Genomic DNA, 20,354 nt, shown 5'->3' on the forward strand with positions numbered 1-20,354 from the left:
AGGCGGACTGGGGGCGGGCACGGGCTCAAGATCCTAGGCTCGGATCCCAGCGGCCACAGAAGGCAGAAAGAATGCGTGTTTCTGTGTTGTGTCCCAACAGCGGTGAAAGATCAGCATCAGGCAAGATGCAGGGCCATCTTGGGGTGGGGTGGCACGCGGTGTGTGGCGTGTGAAAGCAGGGTATCCGAAGCCAGCCAGAGGGCAGAGGGAGAGCACAGGAAAGAATCCAATAGCTCAGGAAGGGTAATTAACGATTATTTATTGGAGATGCTACTATGCACGGGCACGCTATTAGATGCTGGCAAGATACAAATGGTAGTGCTCTGACTTTGTGGGCAGCACTTTCCAGTTGTGTAAGTCCTTCTGCCAATATCAGGAACCTCAAAGTGGTTCCTAAAGTGGTTTGTAAACTCTGACCTTAAGGAAATCATCTGAGATGCATCGTTCAGGCCCAAGGAGGGAGGCGTTCTACTCCTGAGTCTGGAGACTTGCGACTAGTTCAGAACATCAAAACCCACTCTGCCTGTTTGGAGTGTCCTGGGGAAGGTCATGCTTCAGTATGAAGTGCTCGGTACTGCTCCTGGGAAGCAGCGGGTACTGGGTTACGGGCTGTGGTGGTAAGTGCGGCTCTCACGACAGCGTGGCAGCAACCCGGTGGGCAGCCTCCAGTGTGGAGGCGGTAACTTCCCCGTGTGGTGAGAACCCCAGGTTGGGCAGAAGGGGCAGGTGCGGGGACCGCCCAACAGGACCTAGCCCGTCCCAGCAGATGCATTTTACTCCGTGGTTCCCTTGTCTGAGATGCCTCTGTGCAGCCCTTCCAGTCCCTTCCTGCTGCCTCTCCCAAAAGCTGGGAGAGCATCTTAGTCTCCTCCCGATTTTGTCTTAATTTTAGGCTCTTCGATTAAATTCTCCTGGTTCTGATCTCTAATTTGAGCCATACTGCCGTCTGGGTGATTCTCAAACACCCGGAACACCTCTCCCAGGAGCCCTGGCTCTTTCCTCCGGTCTCCTGCCAGCTGGGTCCCTGCTGGTGGCTGACCCCCACAGAGGTCCAGCGTCAAGCCTTTTTTGCTCCCCACCGCATCCCTCCTTCCCACCACTTCTGAGCTGCTCACCGTGGCTTTGCCACTTCCTCCTCCCTGTCCAAGACCCCTGGGCACCCACAGACTCCCAGAAGTGAGGACAGATGAAGCAGCTTTGGAATTTTCCTCCTTCCCGCCACATCCCTCCCCAGCCCCCAGCCTCCCAGGACCACCTGAGCCAGTCTCTCCCAAGCACAAAATTGATGCCTATTGGTTAGACACCCACTTGGAGGGTGGGCAGGACAGGTGAAGCCCAATCAGGAAGGAGAGGGAGAAGGACAAGCCTCTGCCTTATCATAAATGTGCAGCCCACGGCCCCTCCCACACCAGGACACGGTGTTTGATAGGATTTCTGCACATCTTTAAGTACAAGAGGAATTGAGGAGATAATGGCAATGGTGCTTCCTAAGTACTTCCATGATTATCTCACTGGGTCTCCACCATACACCTGCAAAGTGGCTATTATCCCCACTTTTCACACCAGGCAACTGAGGCAGAGAGGTTAAATCATTCTCTAATGGTCATGCCCCTGGTAAATGTCAGAGCTGAACCTCAAGCCTCTATTTTCTGTGGCTCCAAATGTCCTGCCCTTCAGCAGCATTCTAGACTTTAAGCAAAAGATAATTGCAATCGACTGAGAGCTACGAGTCAGGCTTATCTGAACAGACAGGCTTACCCGAGGCATGGGCTGCCTTAGAAACCCCAATGCTACAGGTGCTCTGCCCAGGACCTGCCACCCTTCCCTCACCTTCATCCCATCTCATTAATCTTGGCATTCTTCTCCCAAAAGCTTTCCCAGATGCCAGGGCTCAATCTCCTGGGCCCTGAGGGAGGGAGGGAGCTTCCCAGGACTTGGACACCCTTTTAATTAACCCGGGTGACCCTCTCCCGACGGACCAGCTGAATCCCATCAGGGCCCCACCGTTTCCCTGGGCAGCGCCCTGGGCTGTGACTCCCACCCCAGCTCCCTCACTCTTCTGAGAACATGGGCTCTCCGTTTCCCACATGCTCACCACCTGTTGGCCTCCATTCCCTGGCCTGGGGTTTCTGGGTGAGGACTACCAGGGCCCCTGGGCGCCTGTGCCCTGCGGGTGTCCTGCCTACATCACATGCTCACAGAGGGTGTCAAAGGGCCTACTTGGAGCTGGCAGAGGCCCTCTGTGATGACTCCAAAGTGTCCCCCCACCAAGTCCTTTTCTGGAGCTTCTTTCCTCACCCCCAAAGAGGGACAACCCATTCCAATTATGGGAACAATGAGACTTGCCTGTCTGTCATTCTCATAACTTAATCATAATGGCCAGCAACCTAGAAAAGTCCTCAGGAGCTATAACCCAGTTACCATTATTAACAGTGGACAGTGCCATTGAGCCCAACACCCAGCGGGGCACCCAGCACAGAGCAGGAGCTCCAGGTGAGCAGCGGAGGAAGAGTACCCGAACAGGCATCCTCGGCAGTGGTGGGAGCAGTAGGGCCGGTGAAAGGCAAAAGCAGAATCCGAGTGCAGATGACGCCCCACATCACCTTGCAGCCTTTAGTTCGTGTGCACGTGCACGTTTATGCGGACAGCCTGGATGCCACGCAGCGAACACACAGCACCCCGAGCGGTCTAGCTAGGCGGGCAAGGTTTACAAGGATGGAGTAATCCATTCTTCCGTGGAACACGTTTGTACACCTACTATGTGTCGGAGCTGGGGGCACAACAGGGAACTTGATGAGCCAGGTCCCTGCCCTCGTGGTGACGCTTCACGATTTTCTGAACGTGGCCACGCCCATCATCATATCTGATTTTGCGACCTGGCGCGCACCCCCATAGAAGAGTCGACGAATGAATGAACTTGAATAAATGAGTGACAGGTGGGACGGTGGGCGGGCCAAGCCCCGCAGAGGGAAGGTAAGCAGCACCGAGTTTTGTCATTCCCATCTTTCACGTGAAAAGCGACCCTCTGAGCACATGCGGCTACAGCACACCCACTAAGGGGGCCTCTGGTGCCCGTACCCATCCTGGTGCCCTATTCGCAGAGCTCCTTACCTGGCGGGCAGTGACACCCTGGAGACGTCTTCGGGAGGGCCTCCCGGCGCCTCCGAGAGTGGAGTTTCCATTTCTGCAAAAGGACACAGAGGAGAGGAGTCAGTGAATTGGAAGACCAAGCCCTGGGAAGGGTCTGCGGGCTGGTGGGGATGGAGGGGGAGAAAGGGACGCCTGGGGGCTGGCAGGAGGACTGTTCCTGGATCAAAGACTGGCCACGGGCGTCTGCGTTAATAAGAAGCAGATGGAGAACGTCCCATCTAGGGAATCTCAGTGTCTGATGTCCTCGGAGCGCTCTTAAAGAAATTAACCCCAACCCCAGGGCCCTATAAACCAGTTGTGGCCTTCCTGCACCCCACCATCATGGGCACAATGACCTGCTTTTCTCAGCTCTTTGCTAATTGTTTCCTGTCTAGGTCTGGGCTCCTGATTGATCCCAGCGACAGGGACAGTGACTGTTGTTCTAGGGTGCCTCACAGCCAGGCTGGGCAGGCTGGGCAGGCGTAGGGGATAGGGGGCTGAGCAGCCCACCGGCCCCACTACCAAACCTCTTTTTTGCAAATCACTGAACCAATCGGGAAGGCCCCAAGGACGTGGCAACAAGTAGACCGGGACATCTCCTGCTCCCCAGGAGTCGTCACTTCCATGGTGGCAAACGGACAGGCACACGGCCTTGAGCACCAGCGCCTGGACTGCCTGCTTTTCAAAGGGCAGCTCGCTGAACCACACAGGGTGGGCCGCACTGGCACAGGGACTGCGAGGGACACATCCGGGGAGAGGCTGCCTAGGTTTCTATGCAGTTCTCAGAACTGGGCAGATTTGAGTCCCTACCCCCCTGGGTTTGTGGGATGACTGGAGTGGTCGATGCATAGGACGGTGCCGGACACCCGGGAGGCACACAGTGGATGTTAGCTCTTGTGATACTCGTGGTACAGGCGAGGAACCCGAGGCGCAAGGCGGGGCAGGGGGGCAGGGAGACGAACACAGCCAAGGTCAGAGGTGGACAATGGCACTGTGCTCTCTGATGCCAGCGTAGCAGTGAGAACCTGGTAGCTCTGGGGCCAAATCGGCCTTTAGATGTATTTTATTTGGTTCCTACAGTGATTTTTTTTTCATTGGATTTGTTTCCAGCAGTTAGAAGTGACTGATTTCACTGACCACGGGGGGCCTGTCCCGCAGCTCATAGTTACTGACTATGACCAGAATACTAAAGCCCCTGCCATACGAAGTGGTTAGGAGGCCAGCTGGCCGCCATAAACATTTCTCCATCATTGACCTCCTCACGGGCAGAGACCGAATTTCTAGTGACACAGACCCCTGACATTTCCATGGCTTCGTGACGGCCACGGAACTCAAGCACCAGTTAGATGCAGTGATGAACCATCCAGGCCTCGCCGACTGGCCTGGCTTTCATTCACCACCACGATCCCGATGAGGGCCCTGCAGGCACACGGGGTCTTCCTGGCCCCATCAGCTCGCTGCCCCTGCATCTCCTGCCTTCCACCCTCCCAACCCCAGTGCCCTTCCCCCCACACCCCTGTCAACGCACGGTTCTGAGAGAAAAGCAAGCAGAAGAGGCCTACAGAGGCTCCGGCCACCAGCATCCCGGCCACCCGTGCCTGTGACCACACCTGCCCCTTCTCTCTGCTCCTCCCACGGGAGGCCAACCGTCCAGCTGCGCCCGGGGCCCTCCCCAGCCGCCCGCATCAGCAATGGTCTCCTCTAGACTCCATCCCTGGCTCGCATAGGGCTCCATTGTCTCTGTAAAGGGCCAGCGAGTGAATGTTTAGGGCTGCGTAAGCCGCTCGGCGACACAACCCCGAGGCTCTACTGTCGGAGGCGAGAGGCAGCCATAGAACACCCGAAAACCAAGCATGCACAGCTGTGTTCCCATAAAGACATAAGTGCACACACAGGCTTTGGGCGGGATGTAGCAGTCGCTTACCCACCCCTGACATGACACTGGGCCAACATGCTGTGTTCCTCCCACCGTGAAAAAGAAAGGAAAAGAAAATCCTCTCTGGACCAAGCTCCTCCTCTCTGTCCTGGAGTCCCCCCGAGAGGCTCCTACCCGCCCTCGGCCAAGTGCTATCCCTCAGGTCACTGGTGACCTGCTAAGCCCAGGGGACAGTCCTTCTCACCCCAGCCTGTCGCAGTGTTTGCTGGCCCTGCTTTCCCCTGACACACTCTCTTCCCTAGCCAGCCAGAATGCCCCCCTCCCGGTTTTCCTGCTGCCACTCTGTGCTCCTTCTGTCCCCTCTGCTGGTTGCTTCTCACCTGTGTGGAGGCCGCAAGGCCCAGCCTCACTGCTTTGCTCTCTGCTCTGGCTCCTAGGGGCCCTCACCCCGGCTCGTGTCTTCAAGGCCATCTGTACGTGATGGCCACCCTCCCTGCACCTCTAACCCGGAGCTTCCTCCAGAACCAGATGCACATATCCAGCTGCCTGCTTGACATCTCCATTGAGAGGATCTCAGAATTAGCTCAGCAAAACCGGCCTCCTCATATTCTGTCCCCACTCCCCCAGGCCTGCCCCTCCGATGTCTTCCTCGTCACAGGGAATGATGGCTCCATCTTGCCAGACCCTGGAGATCATCAGTGATGCCTCCTTCTCTCCCACTCCACGCCCATTTGGTCAGCAACTCCTGCTCTCTTCTTTCTAGACACATCCAGGATCTGACCCCTTTCCACCACCTGCACCCTACACCCAGTTCAAGCCTGTTCATCTCTGGCCCTGTCACCGCCATAACCTTCTGATGGGTCCCCTGCCTTTGCCCCACAGAGCGTTCTCAACACGGCCGCCAGGGGGCCACACAGGCCTCCTAGATGCGCCCCAGGCTTCCTCCTACCTCAGGGCCTTTGAACTGGCGGGCCTGCCTGCCTGGGATATTCGTTTCCTGCCTAACCAGCATCTCGCGCTCAGGGAGACCTCCTCTGCCCCCAGCACCGTCCTGCAATATACTTACTATCCTTCTTGCCTGTTTGTCTTTCCCTCTGGATTCTGTTGTACTGTTGGTTCATTTATCTTGCTTCCTTCTACCCTGATCACTAGAAGGTAAGCTCCACAAGGACATGGATATTTTGGTCTATTTTGTTCACTGCCCCCTCCCCAGGGCCTAGAACAAGTCCTGTCACAGGGTAGGTGATCAGTAAATAGCAACAGCTTACAAATCAGGAGATTTCACATAAAGGTCTGGATTTCCAGTCTCCGTTGTGCAATGGAAGGGTCTTGCGATACTGGGCCACGGTGATGACCGGGTGGTACTGAGTGATGGCTGCTCCCCTGTTAGGTGGGCACGTGCTGCCCAGGTCACCACCATGCCCTCCCCCTGGCCAGCTTCACCTATGTGGCCCACCAGCCTGCCCCCTTAGGCACCTGAGTTTGAGACTCCTGGTGGGACAGGCCCAGCCTGAGCCTCAGGGGTCTGGGGAAAACCTTCCAAGACCCCGGTATGGACCCCCAGCTGCCCTGGACACAGCAGCCTTCCCGCTCCACCCCTGCTGGCGGCCAGGGCCTCCTGGAATGCGCTGCACGGCCAGAGCCGAAACAGCACCCGCCTGATCTTTGCAGCTATTAAAATGCCGGTATCAGTATCAAAGGGAAAATGCCAGGCGGCTACTCACTACTCCCCCCAGAGAATGCAGAGAGGCCTGGCCTTGGGTTTCAGGGCCACTCCCTCCCTGTGCTTGATCCCAGGGCTCTTAAAGGGCTCAGGCTCTACCTGGGCCTCTGTAATGGGTGGGCGGGTCCAAGTCGTGGTGCGGACACTGCAGCCCAGAGCAGGTGAGCTCCACACGCCAGGGCTGGGACCTTGACCTTGGCACCTCTCCCCTGGGGAATCTGTAAAATGGGGCTGTTGCCCCCCCAGCCTACTACCCAGGTGTTGCTGTGGAAAGTGCCTTGGAAACCATAAAGCACTTACCAGGAGGAATTATTAAATATGTTAATATTAATAATAATAGCTACACACATTGAGCAGTATATATCAGGCATTGTGCTGAGTATTTTGGTGGAAAACGTCATTTAGTAGTTAATTTTTGATATTATTTGTCTACGGCTCCTATCAGGACCCACCTGCCCATGGAGGCTGCGGTAGGACTCTATTTGGGGTCAGCACAGACAGCCTCAGACTCTGCAGAAGAAGCCGCACGAGCGGAGCCGGGCAGCGCGGTTGTGGGCCTGCACGACATCTGGGAGTCCCAGGACCTTGGGCTCCAGTCCCGGCTCTCCCACTGTGTATTAAGCAAGAGATACAATCCCTCCAGACTTGGATTTCCTCATCTATAAAATGGGGCTAATATCAGTTATCCACTGGACTACGCAGGACACATAGAGCGATACAACGAGATGAGATCGAAACACAAACAGAGTGTCCAGATGTGAAGAAGGTGAGCACCTGTGACGCTTGCTCATTTTGTCTGGTGGCCAGGCGGAGGCCCCTTGTCTCTTGAGCTGGTACCAGGCCTCCCATCTGCTCCAGTAAGGCTGGCCCGGCCTCAGGTGCTGCTGTGGACATGTGGTCGAGTCTCCTGCCATGCCTCTGTTCCTGGGAAACTCCGAACCCCTCTTCCTGGAAGAGGGAGGGTGAGTGAGGGTCCTTCCTGCCTGCCGCCCTGCCCTTTGACCTTGATGACTAGAGGCTGAAAGAAGGAGCTGTCCTTTGAGACAACCACACTGAGCAAGGCTCCCGTCCCCACAGCAGCGTCTGATTACAATGCCTGGCACGGCGTGGCGCTCGATGCCATCTGCTAGAGCCCTTTCCATTACCCTGTGCCACGCTGCTGGAGACCGAGCCAGTTTTTTGAGGGCAGGGACTGGCCCGGTGTTTTGATCCACACTTGAACTGAACCACACTTTGAGGTCTGCCCCTGAGCACCCCAAGAACGGGTGCTGGGGGACGTGGGCTTCGGCAGCATTTGGAGAGACGGAGATGGGAGAGTGAGGGCGTTCCGGTGAGGAGCAAAGGCGCAGAGGCAGGACGGAAGCTGTGCAGACCCAGCCCCTGGGCCCAGTCGCAGGGATGGCAGGAGGGGCTGGCCCCACGGACCGGCTTTGTTAAGGGGACAGGCCCATGGGTGGCTGCATGCCCCGGAGCACAGGCAGGTCAACGCAGGGAAATCAAAACGGAGGAAATGGAGACATTCGACCGCATCCACCCCAACTGGACTGGCCCGGGCTGCCCTGGGGGCCGGGAGTGGGTGCCATGGGGTGTGCCTGGGGAACCGTCCTCTTCCTCCCTCCACAATTCTCTTTGTGCCACAGACCTGGCATCCGATCACAGGCTCTCAGGGCCAGGACACTGGGGCCCCAGAGTCGGGCAGAGGCCATAGGCTGGCTCTGTCCCCGTTTCACCAGACCCACGCAGCAGTGTTCCCCAGGGCTCTGCAGATCAGAAAAAGTCGGGGGAAGGAGGTGAGTGCCCCTGTGTGAGCTTTCCAGCCTTCCTGTGAGAAAGTCCTTCCTTTCAGCTAACCTCCGGCCCTGTTGCTGCCTCAGGGAGTCGGTGGAGGGGGGGCCCTGGAACTATGTGGATATGGGTGGGAGCCAGGCTGTCAATGGGGCCTGGGACCACAGGTTCAAGGGGCCTGGGGTGGTCTCGGGGCATGGTGCAGGATGAAGCAGGGTCCCCGACACGGAGTAAGGAGGGACTGGGGAGAGGGTGCTGGAGAGAAAGCCAAGAGCCTTTTCCCTTCTTCCTGCCTTGCCACCAACGGGCATTGAGCATCTATACAGACCAGAGCGGTGCAAAGCGCCTGGACGTGCGGGAACAGAGCTGTGGCAGACACTGCCCGTGGCGCTTACTCTCCAGGCACGGCACCCGGAGTCTACAAACCCCGCACCCCAAGAAGCAGCAGCCACTGTCACCAAGCTGTGGTGAGCAAGGGTGAGGCTCTCCAGGCTGGTTCATTGGGGGGAGTGACAGCAGGGCAGGGCCGAGACCTGAGGAGGACCAGCAACTAACCAAGGGGACAGCGGCCCAGGCACAGGGAACCGGCTGACACCTGACACCATCATGGGCTTCTTATGAAGCAGGCAGGGCTCCTGCCTAGATGAATCCATTCGGCACTCTCAGCAGCCACTTGTGAACGAGGGACTGACTGCATAATGACCGGGAGTCAGGAGGGGCAGAGGCGGGATCTGAACCAGGAAACCAGATTCAGAGCCCTTGTCCCTCCACTGCACACCTGTGATGGGGGCGGGGTGGGGCGGGGAGGGGGATCTGGCTTGACTCTTTCCAGGAGACTGCCATACCGATTAGTGGAGGGCCAGGCACTGCTCAAAGCACTCGTTTTACCTATTTAAATTCTAAAAACAGAACTCAGTAAGAGGGAGATACTCTTTATTATCATCACCCCATTTTTTAGAGGGACAACCCAAAGCACAGAGAGGTTAAACAACTCGCCCAACATCACACAGCCAGGAACTAGCAGAGCTGGACTTGAACCCAGCAATCTGGCTCTAGAGTCTGTGCTCCTAGCTATGACAGGGTGCGGCCCTGTGGCTGGACTCTGAACGTGGGGGAAGGGGAGCCCTGAGGCAAGAGAGGGGGGCAAGGGCCGAGCTCTTCAGGCCTCATGGACCACATTAAGAAATGTAGTCTCAGGCCTGAGAACAATGGGAAGTTCCTGAAGAGCTGTGATTAGGGGATGTGGTGACTGTATTTAGAGCTTTTAAAAGGTCACGCTGGCTGCTGTGTGGATGCTGAAAGGGACAGGGCAGAGTGAACGGGAGCGGGTGAGTTAGGAGGCTCCTGCCACGGCCCAGGAGACTGCGGGTAGCCGGCTGGGGAAGGGCACTCAGTGACGGAGAGAAGGGGGCAGGTCTGCAGGAGGCTGAGCGGTGCAGGTGGCTGGGCCTGGAGTAGGTGCAGCTGGAGGCCAGCGCCTCCCCAGAGGAAGGGGTGCTGGGGAGGGGCGGGCTTCCTGCTCAGTTTAGCATGTTGAGTTTGAGCTGCTTTCAAGACATGCTGGAGGGGTGGGGTGGTAGGTGTCGAGAAGGGTCTGGTGCTCTGACAAGATGAGGAACACACATATTACAGCCTCAATAGTCAGCTGCATCAAGTAGTGAGCTCCCTGTCACTGTGGGTGTGTAAGCCTGAGAACCAGGGATATTGTGGGGGATTCCTGGTATAGTTCATGGCTCCCTTTCTTCCAACACTCTGATTCTATGGAGTGGGGGAGAGGCTGGAGGCAGCAGGACTATCCTCTGACCTCCCCTATCTCTGAGTCTCCCCCTACCCTCCGAAAACCACAAATGCCAGCTCGCAGGGACGAAGGCTCTTCGTGGAAGAGCCCCAACTAATGCCCCTTTAACCAGCCCCCTTTCTGCATCCTTGCCCCCAGAGGTCCCCCTTCCCATCCTGCCCTCCAGGACACCTTGTCAGAGCGTGACCCGATGCAGAACCCCCCTCCCCTCCCCCCAAGTGATGGCTTAAAAGGCACCTTCCCAGGGCATCTGCAGCGTAACAGGCAGGTACAGGAGTAGAGTGCCCTGGATGGCAGAGCCCCAGGCCCTGCAGCAGCGCTCCTGGGGAAGATGTGTCCTCTGGGGGCAGCAAGCCCTCCCCTGCTGTAACTGAACCAACAGATAGGCGTGAGCCTCGTGGTGGGAGGGCGGGCTGGACAGGGGAACGGCTGAGCAGAGGGAAGTCCAAGACTGGCCTGGGGGCACTGAGAAGGCCAGAGGCTGGGGTGGGCAGGGGTGCTGAGGGGGCTGAAGAAGCAGCAGAGGCCCAGGCTGGGTGGGATCTAGCCACCCGGGGCCTCAGGAAAACCCACAATAGGCTCTAGGAGAAGAGACAGGGGCCCCGTGTGCCCCTGGAAGGCTGCGCCCAGCCTCTCAGGCAGGCAGTTCCTCCCCTTTGTGTGTGGCTTGTCCTTGCCCTTTGAAGGGGAGACCCTGCTGCCAGCCGCCCCATCTCCACCCTTTGGGCCACAAAGAATTTTCTACAGGGAGGCCCCCACCCAGGGCAGGGGGCATTTGGCATGCAGATGGGAGTGGAGCGGAGAGTCAGCGTGGAGCTGTCGTCAGCAGCCTGCCAGCGCAGACAACACCCAGGAGAGCCGGGAACCCGGGTCTGCCTCAGCCTTCCCAGGCCCTCCCTAGATCCTGGCCTCAGTTTCCCTTGGAAAAGCCCGCTGCCTTCCTTTACTTGCTGAGGACTCAACAAGCTGCTTCTGGAAGGGGCATACTCCAACTCAAAGAGGTGGGAGGGTTCCTGAGGCTTCTGAAACCTTCCTTCTGGATGGCAAACCCTCTGCTGATTTGATTTTTCAAAAAAAAAAAAAACCAGGACAAACCCCAAACCCCGAATCAACCCCCTTCTGTAAGCCCCCTGGACTTTCTAACTGCAGAGTGTGGTAGGGCTTCTACTGACACCTCCTTGTGACCCCCGTGACTGCCAGCCCCGGCCTCCAGGCGCTGCCTGACCCCGGTGGTGGGGTCTGGGTTCCCAGGCACAGGGCGCCCCCGACACGGGGCCACAGCTAGATTCTGTCTCCCCCTCTCTCAGGGGCTGCCAGCCGCGGGGCTTGCTCAACACGCCACGGCAAGGCCCTTGCCACAGGGATTTGCTTTGGGATTTGGGGCAGGGGGTCAGCCCTGGTGTGCTGTTCAGCTCCCCAGGGAGCTGGGCCGGGTCTTTGGGGGTGTGCAAATATGAGGAGAGGAGAGTAACTTTAAATAGAGTTTAGTTGTTGTAGAGCTTCTCCTCCCATCTGGCTCTGACAGGAGACACTCGGTCGGCTGCCTGGAAGGACAGCCAGACACGGATTATACCGTAAGGTAGTTGGAGGTAAGCAGAACAAAGAGAAAGCAAGGGCAGGGTGATCAACGGGAACTGGGGGTTGGGGCTTCGGCAGAAACTTCTGCCGGAAGGACTAGCCTGTGCCACGGGGTGAAACCCAGATTTGGTGCTAAGCTTTTAGTGTCCAAGAGACAAGACCCGATCCATCCCTCCTGGGAAGCCAAGACTTCTGGAAACCAAGGCTGGACAGCGGTCTTCCTAAGGGTCCTTCTCACCGATGCCTGATGTCACAAATGGTGTCACCCGTGTTATTTTACAGCAAAGACTGTAACGCAGGCCTGATGCCAACTCAGTTCTGTCAACGTCACCTCTGCGGAAGCTGAACCAGACTGAACGGGTCCCTAGCCCCTGGTCTATGTGATCTGCCTCAGCCGACTTCGTACACTGCATAAAGTAGCACTTTATACTGATGGTGCATACTAGTGGCTTTAGAGTGTCAGTTCTGGGGCCAGACTGCTTGCGTTCAAGGCCTGGCTCTGCTACTCACTAGCTGTGTGACCTTGGGAAAGTTACTTAACTTCTCTGGGCCTCCATTTTTCTCTTTTGTAAGAATATAAAATAAAATAGAAAATAGAAAAAATATAGATATATATACAACCACTTCAGAGGATCATTTTGAGAATTAAATGAATTAATAGATGGTAGAAATGTTTGAACAGTGATCAATAAACATTAGGTATTCCTAAAAGTTATGGACAAGGTACAACCCCATGAGACTGAGGGAGGTGGTCGTGATTACAGCTGCTATTTACTGAATGATTTCATTTAATTCTGCAACTATCCGTGAGGAGGAAGTTGGCATCCCCATTTTCCAGATCAGGGCACTGAAGCTCAGGTCACAGGACCAGTTCGTGGCAGAGGTCCAAGTCCAAGTGACATCACATCCCATGGGTTTGCCCACTTGACTCTTTTGCCCAAACCAAAAATTTGCCAGGCCGTCTGGGCAGGTAAAGAGGAAGCTCCCGACCGTGGGAGTAGGCGATGGGAGGGGATGGCCACCCCCAGCTGCGCTGTCCGGTCGGGAACCCAGCCCACTGAGCCATCCCCACTCTCCCAGCCGGCACCAGGGAGCAGCCCTGACTTAGGAGGAGTTCGTCCTTTCCTCTCTGCTGGTGCTGGGAAACACCCCCTCCAGGGGGCGCCCCTGAGCAAATGCTGAGCCTACAGCTGGGTCTGGGGTTGGGGGTGTGAGGAGGGCAGCCAAGGAGGTGGCTTCACTGGCCTCTAGCAGAGGGACCTTAAGCCATCAACGAAGTGGTGCGGGCTACCTACTATGTGCAAAGTCCTGGGGAGTCAGCAAGGGACCTGGTGACTGTGAGCCCTTCTCCCTGCCACTGGATTGTGCGTGATCCAATGCGAGACAAGATATTTGAAGGCAATCGAGAGGAGAACACACGGCACAATGTGCTTGAGGCTGAGCCATGGATGGCAAACAGATGCTCTCTTGTGCATTGACTCTAACGGACGGGGGGCGGGGGGCAGTCTGGAGTGCTGTGTTGAGAAGGATTCTGAGGTCCATCCAGGCTCACAGGGGAGGTATTGGGGGGTTAGGAATGGCTGCCGTGATTCTGGGACGAGAGAAGTCAGCATGCTTTTCCTCTCTGACCTGGATGTTTGGCATGGCCAGCAAGTTCTGCAGGAAGTCCGAGCAGGGAGAGAGCCCACGTGGGTTTGGAGTGGTCTGGGGAAGGCTTTCCAGAGGGCGCTGGGGCAAGTTGAAAATTATTAGGAGTAAGGGGAAAAAGGCACGTTTCCGAGCATGTCAAATGGTGAGACGATGCTTAAGGCAGATGGCATCTGGCCTCAGACGCTTCGGCTTTCCCCCCACCTTGCCATGAGGGGTGGCTACTTAACGAGGTCCTCAGTTTGGTTCGGAGCTACCTGCTAGTTTTAAGGCCTTTGGAGAAGCTATAAAACGTTAACAACTCTCCCTGGCGCTGTCTGTAATAAACATTGCTCTGTATTTGTCTTTAAACAGAGAGTCATGCAATTGCTCCTGACCTTGAACACCAGTGCTCACTACTTAGCGGAGCAGCGGTGCTCCTGGAGCAGTGTCGAGAAGGGTTCTTAGGCCGTACAGAAGCTCAGTGGGAAAGTGTGCTGCAATTGATTAACAATGTCTGCTGGGGCCAGGGAATGGGGAGTGGAGCACACGCAGTGTGCCACGTCTATACCATCACTTGATCAGACAACTAACTATTGTCTGGAGGGGAGGAGGTGTGGTGTGGAACCTTGTCATGGAGCCTTCAGGCCTGTTTTCTTATCTGTAGAGGGAGGGGGCTGGGATTGAGGGGCTCTGAGGATCTTCCCTCCATTAACTGCCCACGAGACCGCTCATGCACTGACTGTTCGCAGAGCTGGAGGCAGTGGGGGCGGGCCGCATGGCTGGCTGCTTGTGAGGATGTGTGGATCCAGGGTCTGTCTGCTTACGGAGGCCCAGGTCACACCCCAGCATACATGCATCTCCTGTAAGACCGCACTCCCATCCCCGTTCCAGCGTTTTAATCGGGGACTGAGATGGGACTCCCCCGTCTGGAGCCCCCGTCTTTCAGACCCTGCTTTGATCTCTCCCCTGAATGCTCCTCTGGGGGAAAAATAACACAGTAACAGGCCCCTGTGCACACCCTATAAATGTGAGACTTTCCTGTTACAGTGGTGGGCATTGTTATTTTTAGGGACGAGAGAGTCTGCCTCGGGTTCCTCAACATTTTGGCCTGGAAGCTTCGACCCTCCCTCCCTCAGCCCCAGGAAATTCCTGGAGGTGGAAAATGCCCTTAACACCGACAGGATTGGATCGTAGATAGCAGGATGGAGGGTACAGCGACATCAGTCTTCTCATCTGTAAAATGGGGCGATGAGAGTGTCTGTCCCTTAGGGAGGCTGTGAGGATTGAAAGAGGTATCACGCACAGCATTGGCTGCTGTATGTACCATATAAACGTAAGACACTGCCATCAGGGATGCCGTTACTCTTACTGTCAGGGAAGGGGAGTCTGCCTGGCAGCCCCAGTGCCCACCTGGAAGGTGGCTGCTGACACCAGTTGCTCCCCCTTGGCCGACAACATGGATTTGCCTATTCTCAACTCCAGTCCCTTCTCTTTCACAGCACACCCACTGCCCAGCCCTGGGTGACATCTGATTTCCTCCGTTTGGGACATTCCAGTTCCTTTCTTTGCAGCAAGCAAACCAAGCAACAGGCAGCTGGAGTGCTCGTTAAGGGTCCCAGCACAGGAGAGAGGCACTGATGGGGGAAGAGCTGGGGCCTGAGGTCTGGAAGCCACACTGCCAGCTCCCCGCAAGCTGGCTCCCTGCCCCCATCCTCCTCTCCCCACCCTGACCCTCCACTCCCAGTGGCCAGGCCTCTCAGATCCGGGCCTTCTGCTCACATCTGCCTCTGGCCTGCCTCCTTCCAGGCTTCTCTCCCACTGGGTCCCCTCAGCCTGGCCTTCTGCCCGCTTCCCAGATTTGGTCTCTGCCCAGCACGCCACTTTCCCCACTGGGATGGGCGGGGCGCATGTGCCCCGGGTTCCTGCCTCCGGGCCACCGACTAGGCTGTGGGCCTCCCCAGGACAGCCCTGTCCAATGCCCTTCCTCCTTCCTACAGGGAGTGGCCCAGGCCCACCTGCTCCAGGATGGCTTTCCTGGCCCAGATCCTGGGGGGCCCTCTGGAAGCGCTCATACCGTCCTGGGCATGGCTTCTGGTGGTGGCAGCTCATACACATCCTCCTATCGGCCATGTCCTGGAGTCTCACCGCACCCCCAGGAGAAGGCACATGAGGTTTCGGGGCTGGCATGGCTTGCCAAAGACCACATGGCTGGCAAAGCACAGTGGGAATCCTGGTTTGGGGCCCCTATACTCGCGGGGTGCCTGTGTGCCCTTTAGAGCAGGAGCCCTCTGCATATCCGGTCACAGAATCACTCTGTTAACAGAACTGCCTCCCGGCTCTGCCCAGCCTTTTCTTCTCACTGGGAGTTCCTCCGGTCAACCTTCTCCCTTCTCTGCCTCTTCCCTTCCTCACCTTTGCCCTTTGCTCCCTCCTGGAAGAGCACACATAGGAAAGGGAAGGCCGAGGGCACAGGGAGGCCTTGCGTTGCTCTGAGACACCTTTGCTGGCCCAGAAGTGGCTTGCTCCTAGTGCAATGCTGTGCCACAGAACGTTCTATGATGGTGTTTATGTTCTGTACCTGCACTGTCCAACTGGTAACCTTTAGCCTTGGGTGTCTCTTGAGCACTGACCTGAGAGGCGGCCAGTGTGACTGATAAACTTATTTTAAATTTTATTTGATTTGAATTCACGTAAGGATAATGAGTCACACGTAACTAAAGGCTGTAAAGGGACAGTACAGCCCTTAGCGTGTCCCTTCATGAAGCCCCGGACTGTAGGCCCCACCCAGGGGATGCCTCCCAGGGCCACCTCCTCCCCCAGGACCGGCCCTCCCTCTGGCTCCAGGGCCCTCGGCTACTGACCTCAGTGCCCCCTACTGCAGCCCCCATGGTCACTGACCCCACTCTGTCCCTACCTGCAGCCCAATCCGGGCCCCAGGCCCCTGTGGCCTGTGCCAGCCTCTTGTTTGGCCTTCCTGCTCTGCCCTGCTCTCCCTCCCATTCGGGGGGCATAACTGCCCTCCTCAAGCCCTCCATGGCTCCCCAGTGATCTCACATAGATCTAATGGTCTCCAAAGCCCCTGTTGACCCAGGCACCCTGACTCTCTCCAGCCGAATCTTCCACCCCTCCATTCCCCAAGGCCAACCCCTCCCTCTGGCTTCCAACCTTCAGAAGCTATTCCCTTTGCCCCTTGGAACAAGGCCCCTCCACTCATCCCTTTTGGCCTGGAAGTCTCCTATTCACCCTTTAAGACATCGCTCGAAAATCACTTTCCCAGGAAGCCACTGCCGTCACCTATGTTGCACGTTAATACGTTCCCCAGATCCCCTCGGCTCCCATCACCCTAGCATTTTTCACATGACATGGTCACCGCCTGGGTCTTCTTTGCGCCCTACTTGCCTTCGAGTTTAGGAGGGCAGAATGCCTGACCCCCAGCTGGCTCTCAGGAAACATTTGCTGCCTGACTGAAAGAGAACAGACAGAGGAAGGCGGAAGGGCATAGTGAAGAGCCCTGGAAGAGGGGTCAGGAGCTTGGGTTCTAGTTCTGGATCTCGCCATGTGACCGGGGTAACCCAAGGCCCCTCTGTGGGCCTTCTTTTCCCCATCTATAAGATGGGGGTCGGTTCAGATGCTCTGGCAGATGAGAGGTCTAGAAGTCAGTGGGTGCCCTGGAAGCTATGGTTTACAGATGAGGAACCAGCATGTCCAATACACTGCCAGCCCCTAGGCCCCGAGAGCATGAGATTGATAGGGCTAAGTCTCCAGGGAGGAAGCAAGGATGTGGGGCATGCCCTGGCCAGCAGCAGGGGCCAGGGAGGGGAGATGATGGAGAGAGGTGCTGAGCGGAGCTCCCAGGGTCAAATGCTTGACGCACAGCTGCCAGGGCCTCTGAGATACTTGGGGGGAGCCCTCGCTGCCCTGACACCATCTCCACCACCCCGCCAGCCCCACAAGCACTCTCAGACAGTTGGCAGAGGCCAGCCCAGACACTTCCCAGGGGACTTGTGGGTGACCTGGCAGGGCATGGGAATGAGCTGCTGGCAGCACTGGGACCCCCCTCTCTCCCGTGACCTTCCTCCCCTTGACCACACCAGAGAGCTGCTGGGGCAACTACCAGCCTTTGCCTGGTGGTGGAACCTGAGAGGAGCCCAGCTGCAGGGCCCTAGCATCGTGCCAGAATGGCCACAGCGCCCGCCACAGTCAGAGCTGGGTTCCAATGCTAACTACCATCACAACCGTCAGAGAGGTGAGGGTATGTGCCACAGGTCACACAGCTTCTAAGTAACAAAGGGGCGATAAAAACCACCTCCCTGCTCTTCACTGTTCACACCACTTCCGACTAAGCGGTCCCCTCCCAGTTCTTCCTCAGGAAAACCTTCCATGGCCAGCCTGTTCCAGAACCTCTTCCCAGACCCCTGCAGCCCTCACCCGTGGGTCCTTTCTTTCATTTGGGCCCTGGATCCCTTGTGCTGTCCAGAATCTCCTAAGTCACCAGAACTCCCACTCCCACTGGCCAGCTCTTCCTCTGGTGCCACCAATGAGACTGCGTGTCCCTCCTTCCTGGGGAGGGCGAGCTCTCTTCATGGACTCCTAAGATTGTCATGGCTAAGAAACACTAATGGCTTGTAATCCACTTAGGTTCAAGGACATTTCAGAAGGGGGGAAAGCTCAGCATCCTTTTCCCAGAAAAACACAGACATAAAATGATGGGGACCATTCCAGGGGACCAGGGATAGGAAACGTGGCTTAGAAACGAGAGGGTATGGGCTTATTCGAGCCCAAGGACCGCAGAACCAGGGAGACCCACACCTGGACCCTAGCGGTCTGGGGCACTGGGCAGGGACCAGGACACCACTCCTTGCAAGGACAGCCCCTTCTTTCCCCCTCAGCCCCTTGGATGACTCACTCCCTCACTCTCTCTTCCCAGCTGAACATGGCAATAAAAGTCAGGCAGCGCTGATCCTCAAGGGATGGGTGCGAGGGCCGCGGGGGCCCAGCCAGCCTCAGCCAGGGCCGCCGGGCACACATCCCGCCGCGTGGGCGCTGGGCGGCTCTCACACCGCCCTGGCGGGCTGCCGGGAGGGGGAAGTGGGGCCTGGCAGCCTCCGCGCGCCACCCCGCGCGCCTTGCCTTCCTCCACCTGCCCCGCGCGCCCCGGCGCTCTCAGCGCGGGACGTGGGGGGCGCCTGCCGGCCGCGGGAGCTGAGGGGTCCCACGCAAGCCGCCGGGGTCCTCCGGGTTCTCCGAGTCCCCGACAGGACAGCGTCCGTCCCCGCCCCCACCCACCCGCGGACAGCCCCTGCGGGACCGGGCGCATCGCGCCGCTGGGGGGAGAACAAGCGCCCGCTGGCGCCCGCTGGTCGAAAGTTTGGAGGCTGCGCGAGGGGGCGCCGCCGGGAGGGATAAAAGGCAGCAACAAAGAGCACAGACCTCATCCAGCAGTTGGTTGACTCGTCCCAAAATAGCCGTCTCCATTTGCTGCTCCCCACGCTCCGCTTCCAGGCGCAGTACCCGGGCCTGCAGCTCGGCGGTCCGAAAGTGGGCGAGCAGGCTGAGCGCCAGCGAGCACAGGGCCAGCGCCAGCAGCCCGCACGACCCCGGGCCCGGCAGCCGCGCGCAGCGCTCCGCCGGCGCCACCGCCAGCGCCACCGCCGCGGGCGCGCCCGGCTCCCCGGGGCCTCGGGCACCGGCGGCCGCCGCTTTGCGGGCGCGCTCCGCTACCATCACCTCGCGTCTTGAGAACCAATAAATAAATAAATAGAATAAATAAAGGCGAGAGCCGCTGCCCCGAGGCGCGATCCGAGATGCGGCCAGGGGGGAAACTGTCCCTTTCCTTTGCTCCCGGCGGAGGATGGAAAAATTAGCGGCAGGAGGGGGAAAGCCGAAAAAACGCAACCAGCGGTAATGGGGGTACACCCAGGTGAGAAGAAAGTGACTTCGAAGAATGTTCCAAGTCCAGGGAAGTTAGGGGAATCTGGACGGCTCTCCTTCTCTCCGCCCCGTTTCTCCCTTCAAGTATCTGCAGAGTCCTGGAGTTGGTTCTGCGCTGTCCGTCCTCCTTGGTGTCTCGCGTCTCCCGGGAGAGCGAGTTTCAGTCCCGGGGCGAAGGGGCGCACATGGAGGGCCCCATGGGCAGAGGTGGGTCGTGGCCGCTGCCGAGGAGCGTTGGGGCCGATTCCGGCGCCTCTGTAACTTGACACACTAGCTGCGGCTGAACGGATCGGATGAGCAATCCGTGCTACTTCCCAAACTAATCTCTCCCACCCCCTCCCTCCTCCTCCTCCCCTCTTCTCCTCCACCTCCTGCGGGGCCGACGGCTTGGATTTATTTATTTATGCAAACTCGCCGGGGTGGGGGGCGTGGTGTGCTGGGCCCGCCGCCCCAGCCCGCCCTGCCCGTGAGCCCATCGCCGCGCTCCCTGTCCCCTTTGAAGTGACACTTGGGGTTATTTATAGGCAGGAAGGGGGTGTGGAGTGGAACGGGGGCTTTACTTCTCTCCCTTTCTCCGGATTCACACCGAGGGCCCTCTTTGCCTTCCACGAAAGACATGGGGCCAGGCATCACTCTGCTTTTCCAGAAGTTGACAAAGGTAGCCTTAGGGATCCTCCAAGGAGCCTGGCTGTGTTCTGTCCGGCACCTGGATGGATCTCTAGACCCTGAGCAGGACGATCTAAATCCCTTCGGCCACCACTGCTCTCACCCCAAATCAGTTTCTCATTGGGTTCTGTACCTCCTTCGTCCTGCAGCACCCAGCCTTGGGGGGGGGGGCTCATTCCGCCCACCACATCTTTAACATCTTCCCTCTGGGGTGAAGTCAGTCCTCCAGGCGACAGCGG

At 57.7% G+C, this 20,354-nt stretch overlaps 1 protein-coding gene across 1 annotated transcript; it reads right to left on the bottom strand.

Annotated features, from left to right (window-relative positions):
• Positions 1–3,091: 3,091 nt before the first annotated feature.
• On the bottom strand, positions 3,092–19,774 carry LOC130543071 (collagen alpha-1(XIII) chain-like). Its single transcript, XM_057308825.1, has 2 exons — positions 18,949–19,774; positions 3,092–3,184 (listed from the first exon to the last, which is right to left on the bottom strand). Exons 1-2 carry the CDS (start codon positions 19,240–19,242, stop codon positions 3,092–3,094), a joined length of 387 nt encoding a protein of 128 aa, XP_057164808.1. The 5' UTR covers positions 19,243–19,774.
• Positions 19,775–20,354: the final 580 nt, after the last annotated feature.

Source organism: Ursus arctos, unplaced genomic scaffold (assembly GCF_023065955.2).
Source record: "Ursus arctos isolate Adak ecotype North America unplaced genomic scaffold, UrsArc2.0 scaffold_7, whole genome shotgun sequence".
Lineage (NCBI taxonomy): Eukaryota > Metazoa > Chordata > Mammalia > Carnivora > Ursidae > Ursus > Ursus arctos.